Raw genomic sequence first — 9,413 nt, forward strand, 5'->3', positions numbered from 1 at the left:
ACTTTATGTGACTCCACAATTGTTTGCCTCCATGCATTCAGCTGGGCCCTATCAGTGCGGGAGGACTGCATGAGCTCAGCGAACATGTCGTCCCGAGCTCATTTTTTCCACCTTCTAATCTGGACCAGCCTCTGGGACGGAGTAGATAGGGGCCACGTTGAAACATTTGCACCTGCTGTGGGAGGAGAAAAAGGGAGGGTAGTATTTTAAAAGATACATTTTGGAGAACAAAGGGGACACTCTTTCTCAGTGAAACAGGCAATTCATAGTACACAGCACATTGTCTTTCTATACAAGGTCGCATTTTGCCTCTTATACTGAAGTGCCTGCCGCTTTGGTGTGAGTAAGCCATCACATGCGGCCGGGCAACAGAATTCAGCTTGCAGGCAGCCATGGTAAGCCCTAGGGGCACGCGGGGTTCTGCTTCTTCCACATTCATTTCAATGCTTTCAAAGGCCAGGCCCCCTTTCCCGTAGCAAGCAATGCCTGGTGGGTTTGCCATATAAAAAGAGGGCCTGTGGGCTCTCTGGGATGATCACTTCACACAACACCCTCCCCTCCCACCACCACCCACTGTGTGGCTCCGGTGAGGCTCTGAACAGGGACGAGTCCTTTAAACTAAACGTGAACAGCCCAGAGCGGCTGGGTTTCCCCCTACACCCCACCTTGTGGCTCTAATCAAGCTCTCACTCACCAGAAGTGCCTTCTCCAGGGTCATGGTCTGGGAGCATGCCTTGGGAGTGGGGGGAGGCTATTGGCTCCAGCATTAAGAATAGTTCCTGGCTAGGGGGGAAAACGGATTCCCCACTTGCCGCCTGTGCACTGTCCTCCTCTTCGTCCTCCAAAAACTCATCCTTCTCGCTCCGTGCTACTCCCCCCTTGCAGGTGTCCACAGACAGTTGTGGGGTAGTGGTGGCATCACCCCCCATAATTGCATGCAGCATGTATGGGGCTGTGACCCAGAGCACCCGTTCGCCTCCCTGGCTTTTTGGTATGCTTGCCTGAGCTCCTTGATTTTTGTATGACACTGCTCTGTGTCCCTGGAGTAGCCTCTTTCCGTCATGGCCCTGGAGACTTTATCATATGTATTTGTCTTTCTTTTTTTGGAACTGTGCATCCGATGAAGTGAGCTGTAGCTCACGAAAGCTCATGCTCAAATAAATTGGTTAGTCTCTAAGGTGCCACAAGTACTCCTTTTCTTTTTGCAAAGACAGACTAACACGGCTGTTACTCTGAAACCTGTCATAAAGGGAAGAGTAAACCCCTTTGAAATCCCTCCTGGCCACGGGAAAGCTCCTCTCATCTGTAAAGGGTTAAGAAGCTAAAGGTAACCTCGCTGGCACCTGACCAAAATGACCAATGAGGAGACAAGATACTTTCAAAAGCTGGGAGGAGGGAGAGAAACAAAGGGTCTGTGTGTCTGTCTATAGTCTGTCTTTGTCGGGGATAGACCAGGAATGGAGTCTTAGAACTTTTAGTAAGTAATCTAGCTAGGTACGTGTTAGATTATGATTTCTTTAAATGGCTGAGAAAAGAACTGTGCTGAATAGAATAACTATTTCTGTCTGTGTATCTTTTTTGTAACTTAAGGTTTTGCCTAGAGGGGTTCTCTATGTTTTGAATCTAATTACCCTGTAAGGTATCTACCATCCTGATTTTACAGGGCGGATTTCTTTATTTCTATTTACTTCTATTTTTATTAAAAGTCTTCTTGTAAGAAAACTGAATGCTTTTTCATTGTTCTCAGATCCAAGGGTTTGGGTCTGTGGTCACCTGTGCAAATTGGTGAGGCTTTTTTATCCAACATTTCCCAGGAAAGGGAGGGTGCAAGGTTTTGGGAAGTATTTTGGGGGGAAAGATGCGTCCAAACAGCTCTTCCCCAGTAACCAGTATTAGTTTGGTGGTGGTAGTGGCCAATCCAAGGACAAAGGGTGGAATATTTTGTACCTTGGGGAAGTTTTGACCTAAGCTGGTAAAGATAAGCTTAGGAGGTTTTTCATGCAGGTCCCCACATCTGTACCCTAGCGTTCAGAGTGGGGGAGGAACCTTGACAGGAACGTAGTTCTGCCATAACAAATTCATCTCCCCAACATGCGATGAGATCCAGTACCTCCCGTTTGGACCATGCTGGGAGCTTGTCTGCGAATCTGGGACTGTGTGGTCTCTTGTGATGGTGGACTGTGCTGATGGTGACCAAACAGGAAATTCAAAAGTTCCCGGGGCTTTTACTGCCTACCTGGCTAGTGCATCAGAGTTCAGATTGCTGTCCAGAGCAGTCACAAGGGAGCATTCTGGGGTGGCTCCCGGAGGCCAATAATGTCGAATTGCATCCACAGTACCTGTAACCGGGAACTGCGATCTCCATTTTAGCGCTACTCCACTTGCCAAGGTGGAGTACAGAAATCGGATTAAAGAGCCCTTTAAATTGAAAAAACTGGTTTGGTCGTGTGGACGGAATCAGATTTATTTCGAAGTAACTCGGCTAATTCCAAAATAACTGCATACTGTAGACCAGGCCTTAGACTATGTCTATGTGGTCCCACAGTTTGGAGCATGGGGCTGTGAATTGCAACATCCACTCGCGCAGTGGTTCTAAAACTTTTTTTTTCCACAGACCACTTGCAAATTGTGAGGGTCTCAGCAGACCACTTAATGGTCTTTCCAAATGTTGTTTGTACCATTAGCTAACTATTGTAAAGTGCTTTGGATAAAAGTGCTATATATAAAAAACTTTAATAATTTAATTAATGGTTTTTGTTCTACAAATAAAAGCACACAACTCATTTTAATATCAGTAGTCTTACCTTTCTAATGTGATGGCTGTGCCTTCTCTCCCCTGCTGCGGCAGCTCCCAAACTGGGGCTGGGAAGGAGGGGGGCCTCTCCCTCTCTCCTCCACCACGGCAACCCCCGAGCTGGGGCTGGGAAGGAAAGGGGTCTCTCCCTCTCTCCCCGGCCACAGCAGCCATGGAGCTGAGGCTGGGAAGGAGGGCCATCTCTTCCCGACATCCGCAACCCTGGAGATGGGGAAAGTCGCTTCTTTCTCTGGCCGCCGCAGCCCTGCATGTCCCAAATTCGCCCCACCCCTTCTTCTCACCCCACTGCCCCCTCCCACCTACCCCTATTCCCCCCAAGGCCACCACCTCACCTTACTTGTGCATCTTCTCCAGGATCCAAGCACCTAATTAGTGAAGCTATGCCTGCGCGGCTCCGCTAATTAGGTGGGTGGCCCTTCGTTCTTTTGTGTGCAGCTACCCAGGCACATACCTTAGAGGGAACTATCCGCGGACCACCTGAATGGAGCTCGCAGACCACTGGTAGGCCATGGACCACAGTTTGAGAACCTCTCTGCACTAGCGGGTTGTGCTGTAACTCCCCCATGTGGCTGCTGGTGGCACAAACTAAAAGCTATCTAGTTCATGTTAACATATTCCTCTAAGGACTAAGTTAATGTGAACCAGGACTAAGTTAATGTGAACTAGTTAGGCATTAACACTTGTATGTATATCAGGGGAGTTACAGCACAGAATGCTATTGCGTATTGCGATCCACACCCCCTTAGTCTGAACTGCAGAGCTGTGTAGACAAGCCCTTAGAGTTTAGTGGAGCTGGATCAAGCTGCTTCTTTGGATTTGAATTTACAGCATAGCTGAGAGGCTCTGCATCCCATTAGCAGCCTCTCAAGTCATCCAGTGTATTAGGGTTATCTTTTCAATTTCATAAAAATATCATTTAAAAAATCATTTTCAAACTCAAACCTATTCCTCAATAGTTTGTTTCCTAGGAACAGGAAAATTGAATATTACTTTTAAACAGATCATAAACATAAATATGTTGATTGTGTTAGGCACTCACTGATATAACAATCTACACTGGAAATGCATACACACACTTAAATATATGATGGTGCCTGCAGGTCTATCCATTTCTGCTCTGTCGTTCAGGAATGCAATCCTTTCTTCACTATTAAGTGCTACCTTTTTTATGACCATGTAACTTTAGGCTGAATTACCATGTTCACGTTACTTTTGAGTTTGACTTTCATATCTTTTTTTCAGAAATTTTTGCTAGTGCATATATGTACTCTGATCTCTCAAGGATTTGAATATGTTGGCTATTACATGCTAAAAGTGTGTTGAGTGCCCTACAGACAACTGGTCTCCACTGTAAAGCACTTACATTCTAAAACCCAGATTATAAAAATTCTGTACTTATTCTCATGCTTAACTTTAAGCATGGGAAGAGTTACATGGAAGTCAATGGAACTACTCCCATGCTTAAAGTTAAGCATGTGTTTTAAGTGTTTGCAAGTTTGGGACCTAAATAAATACATCTAGAGAATGGATGGGGAATGTCACAGCAATGATTGTTTCCATGTGTCTTACTGGTTCCATGATACTTTGTTGTTATCATCAGTTACATTTCCTTGAGCCCTGGGCTAGGGTTTATAGGCCTTGTTAACTAAGTTTGTTTTAAGGGGGTCACCTTGAAGGAGGAGAGGGTTGAGACATGACTGAATAGGCTAGGAAAGGAGTTTTAGTCATCAGGGGCACATGGAAGAAGGTACAGAGATAAGCAGGAAAAGGAAACAAAGAGTTGTTAATCATGTGACTTGGGCAGAAATACATGAGTGAGATAAAGGAAATGAGCAGACAGGTAGGCAATAGGGTTGCCAACTTTCTGATTGCAGAAAACTGAACATCCTTCCTCTGCCCCCTTTCCCAAAGCCCCACCCCTACCCCACCCCTTTTCCAAGGCGCCGCCCCCCCACTCCCTCCATCTCCCCTCCCTCCCCCCCTCACTCGCAGTGGATTGGGTTACGGGAGGGGGTGAGCACTCTGGCTGGGGGTGCGGGCTCTGGGGTGGGGCCAGGGATGAGGGGTTTGGGGTGCAGGAGGGGGCTCTGGGCTGGGGACAGGGGGTTGGAGTGTGGGGTGTGAGGGCTCTGGGGTGGGGCTGGGGCTGAGGGCTTGGGGTGCAGGAGGAAGCTCCAGGCTGGGGCTGAGGGGTTCAGAGTGTGGGAGGGGGTGTGGGCTCCAGGAATGAGTTTGGGTGCGGGAGGGGGCTCAGGCAAGGGGTTGGGGTGCAGGAGCGGGTTCAGGATATGGGCTCCGGGTGGCGCTTACCTCAGGCGTCTCCTGGAAGTGGCTCTGCGCACTGCCTCCATCTGCAGGCACCGCCCCCACAGCGTCCATTGGCCATGGTTCCCAGCTAATGGGAGCTGTGGAGCTGGCGCTGCAGGCAGGGGCAGCGTGCGGAGCCTCCCTGGCCGCCACTGTGCCTAGGGACATGCGGGCCGCTTCCAGGAGCCATGTGGAGCCAGGGCAGGCAGGGAGCCTGCCTTATTTCCGCTGCACCGCTGACCAGACTTTTAGCGGCCCGGTCAGCAGTGCTGACCAGAGCCAACAGGGTCCCTTTTCAACTGGGCGTTCTGGTCGAAAACCAGACTCCCAGCAGCCCTCATAGGCAAAAGCTACATTATGGAGAAAAAGTACTGCTATACTTCCATTTGTATCACAAAACTGATTTTTTAAAAAAGTTTCTCCTCTAATTTTAACAAAACTGAATTAATATGGACTGAATACATTTGTGTGCTTATTGGGTTTTTTAAGGAAAGTTTGGTGGTAGACCAAGTCTTGGAGAGATAGGAGAGCTTGAAAAACTAGAGGTTTTTGAAAAATGGTTTTGTTTTTGTATCTTAACTCCAAGAAAGGTAAGCTAGTTCTAGAAACTCAAGTTTGAAGTATTTGGGTATGTCTACACTGCAGAGAAAAACCCACGGCACTGAATCTCAGAGCCTGGGTCAGTTGACTCAGGCATGCAGGGCTTTTGCTGTGGGGCTAAAAATAGTTGTGTAGACATTTCTGCTCAAGCTAGAACCTGAGCTCTGAGACCCTCTCCGGGTTTCAGAGCCTGGGCTCTAGCCCAAGTGGGATTGCCTACACAGCTATTTTTAGCTCTGCAGCCTGAGCCCTGCAAGCCCAAGTCAATTGACCTGGCCTCTGACACTCAGCACTGTGGGCTTTTCTTTGCAGTGTAGACATACCCTTTGGCTTCAGTGAGCTCTGAGGCTTCTGACTGTTTTTTAGGAAAGACTATTTAGTTAGGCACAGTCTACAAAATTGTAACCTCTGTGAGTTCTAGAACATAGCCACAAGACAGGAACCTTAGAGGCCGGGAGAGGGGATAGTGAGGAGGAAGGTCTGTGTTTCAGAAACAACATAATTGCCAGATTGCCTGATGTACCCATTATACCATCTTTGAGGTCTGACGTGTGCACTCCAATCTCATGGAAGCTGTGTCTGGGGACGCTAATACCTCTGGGCTCTGCTATGCAGAAGGATTATGGGATGTACTAAGAGAAGTGGGGCTCCTGATATAAAGAAAAGATTCTGAGGATTTAGAACTAAAATAGAATTTTCTATTTTTTAAACATATTCTAACCATTTTTTCCTGAAATAATGGATATGGTTTCATAACTTGCATTCATCTAGGAGGTTTTGTTTTTTTAATCTTTCATTGGTTTAAGCATTCAGTGGAGCACAAGATATGACATAACTTTCAAGATGTTTCATATTTAGGTTCTTTACATAATTCTCACATTTTCTAGGTCTCCTACACCTTGTCCTCCAACAGCCACCTCTTCATCTAGGTCTTATCAGCTCTCTTCACTGCCTAGACCTTCAGTACGTCGTTCTCGCCAAGCTCGACAGAAAGTAGCAAAAATGAAAAGAGTTCATGCACTTGAAAAAGAAAGAGAGGTAAATCAATCATTAGTGATACAAAATAGAAAATGCACAGAATGTTTTTTTCAGGAGACTACTCTACCAAGTCTGTACAGGAAATACTCACTGGCCTGCAATTATAGGCAGGTACCCAGGCAGCATGGGGGAGGAAGCCCTCTAATTCAAATACAGCCTGGACAAAAACCAGACCTAAGGCGTTGCAGGGACTAAAGGCTGGGAGCTGCAGAGAGGTGGGGCAGGCGGAAGAAAATCTGATAAGAAGCAGGAGGTGGGACTGATAGGGCAAAGAGACTGGGAAATAATGGGGTGGGAGAAAGTAGAGAGATGTGACAAGCAGCCAGGATGCAGGGGGAGATCTGGGCCTGGCTGGATACAGATACTGAACCAAAGAGCTGAGGGAGGTTAGACGAGAAGGGCAGGAAGGGAGACTCGAACTGGGAACCAGTAGAGAGACAATGTGGGCAGGCAACTGGAGGCTGGGGAGAGGGAGAGAGACAAGTCAAGGAGGGGGTAGGAACTGGGACTGGCTGTGCAGGGAGCTGCTGGCAAGAAGTCTGGAGGGGCGAGACTAGGACTAGGATCAGAAGTCTGAGGCTGGGAAGATTAGGTTAAGAGACTAGGACTGGAATGAGGAGCTATGGTGGTATAGAGAAAGAACTGAGAGTGACTGGTTGGAGGGGATGGGGCAGAATGGGTCAAGATTGTGGGGGGAATGGGCAGAAGAGTCTGTACCCGTAGAACACACTTCCCTCCTGAATCTGGAATGGACCCCAAGATTCCTGAGTCTCAGCATTCCTCTGCTGTCAGCAAATATCTGTTAAATTCAGTGACAAAATGTCCAATTCCCTTCTAGTCTCAGCACCCTCTAGTGCTGGTCCTAATAGAGGATAAAAAACCTACTATTGCTATCGGTTACTCAGCTCAAATGGCAGAGGTCTTTGCTATGGATCTAAGGTTTCAACACTACACCTGTCAATATAATGCCACCTAATGGAATTGCTGTTTTTTCTGTTTGCTTTTTTAGACATCTAGGAAATTATACTCAAAAGAGCGATCCTGAAATAATATTAGGGTTGCAAAGTCCAGCACACAAAAGTTAGGAAATGTCAGAATTAAGGTTGCCTATGAAACCTTAATACACCCCTTTATGTGTATGCAGTGTGATATAGTGTTTAGTTACATGATCACACATTTATTCCACAGGACCCTAGCCTCATTCCGTACATATGATGGACAGACGTATCCTTCAACTCAGTGGTTAGAGTGCTCACCTGCAGTGTGGATGATGTGGGTTCATATCTCTGCTCCACATAAAGCAGAAGAGAGATTGGAGCCTGGGTCTCCTAATCCTGTGTGAATGCTCCAATCACAAGGCTACAGCTTAGAACATTTTGTAAATCTAGCCCTTCATTTCCTTTTGCTCTTAATAAAAAAGTTAAAAATACCCGAAATGTTTCACTTTGAAGCAAACAAAAAAACCCCAACATTTCATTCAACCCACATTTTTTCCCAACTTGTTTGATTCACCAATTTTTTTTTAAATTTCAGTTCAACCCAAATGAATAATTTTTTTCAAACTGCAACCAACCAAAAAAAAAAAAAAAAAAAATCAGTTACTCATCCAGCTCTAGTCACAAGTCTTTCTAGCTCTTCATCATCCTTGCTTATAGCCTTCCCTCCTGACTCACAGTCCCTTCCAGTCCTAGCTTGGGCTTCTCACCCAGTAGGCATCTTCTGCCTAAGAGCTTGGGAGAGTTGTCAGCTAACTCCCCAAACACTCTCCCTCTCTCTCGACTGAGTTTCGACTGAGACATACTAATAGTATATTTATTTCTTAAAACTGTTGAATACACTTAAATATTTATTTCAACAAAACCTTTTAAACTTATCTGTCCTAACATTCATACTGTGAATTAGTAACTGCAACACAATAGTGTCACAGAATTCGCTCCTCTAGATTTGAAAAATGCATGTCTTGGCTTTGCTTTGGCATTCATGTAACAGTGAGAAATAGCAAATCTCTAATGTTGAGTTCTGTTTGGTGTATCTGAATTTACTACAAAGCTATATAATGTGATCTGCAGTAGACAGTTCTTCCTGTTTTGATATAATAGTGTGTATAATGTTGTTCAGGAACAGAAATTGGATGTTACAAATAGAAGCCACTTAACTGAACATCAAGAAACTATGACTGTATCAGCTGAAGACCTTGAGGATCACTCTGTTTTTTCTGATGAAGAGTGGGAGCAAGAGGCAGCTAAATTGTATGCCTGGTCTCAGGCATTATCTCTTGAAGACATTGGAGAATCTTCGCTCACACCTAATTTCTGAATTTTAATAATGGTTATTTCACATTAGCAGTAGCGGTAAACAGAAAACATTTTCAAATCTTTCCTACTCTGCTGTAAATATGTTGCAAATTTTGATCATAGAGAACATGGGATTACATACATATAATTGCTTTCAGCTTGGCTGTAACAGATTTAGAATTTGAGCTACGTACAGGTTATCTGTGAACACTGTATATTTTGTGTACAATGTATGATTACAGTAATTGTTTTGCTGTGCCATTGTTTATTTCATTTTCATTATGGAATGGTACTAAGTGGTGAAGATTGCATTCCACAATAAGCTCAATTTCCAGCCTCTGCTCCCTACTTCCCCAAAT

General features: G+C 45.5%; 1 protein-coding gene across 1 annotated transcript in view; it reads left to right on the forward strand.

Moving 5' to 3' along the window:
- The window catches only part of C1HXorf58 (chromosome 1 CXorf58 homolog), a 31,377-nt gene extending 22,301 nt beyond the window's left edge, over nt 1-9,076 (forward strand). Inside the window, exons 7-8 of the mRNA XM_077807198.1 lie at nt 6,610-6,760; nt 8,879-9,076. Coding sequence (XP_077663324.1) covers nt 6,610-6,760; nt 8,879-9,076 — 349 coding nt within the window. The remainder of the gene's footprint in view (nt 1-6,609; nt 6,761-8,878) is intronic.
- Nucleotides 9,077-9,413: the final 337 nt, after the last annotated feature.

The sequence above is a fragment of the Eretmochelys imbricata genome, chromosome 1, assembly GCF_965152235.1.
Source record: "Eretmochelys imbricata isolate rEreImb1 chromosome 1, rEreImb1.hap1, whole genome shotgun sequence".
In the NCBI taxonomy this organism is placed as follows: Eukaryota; Metazoa; Chordata; order Testudines; family Cheloniidae; genus Eretmochelys; species Eretmochelys imbricata.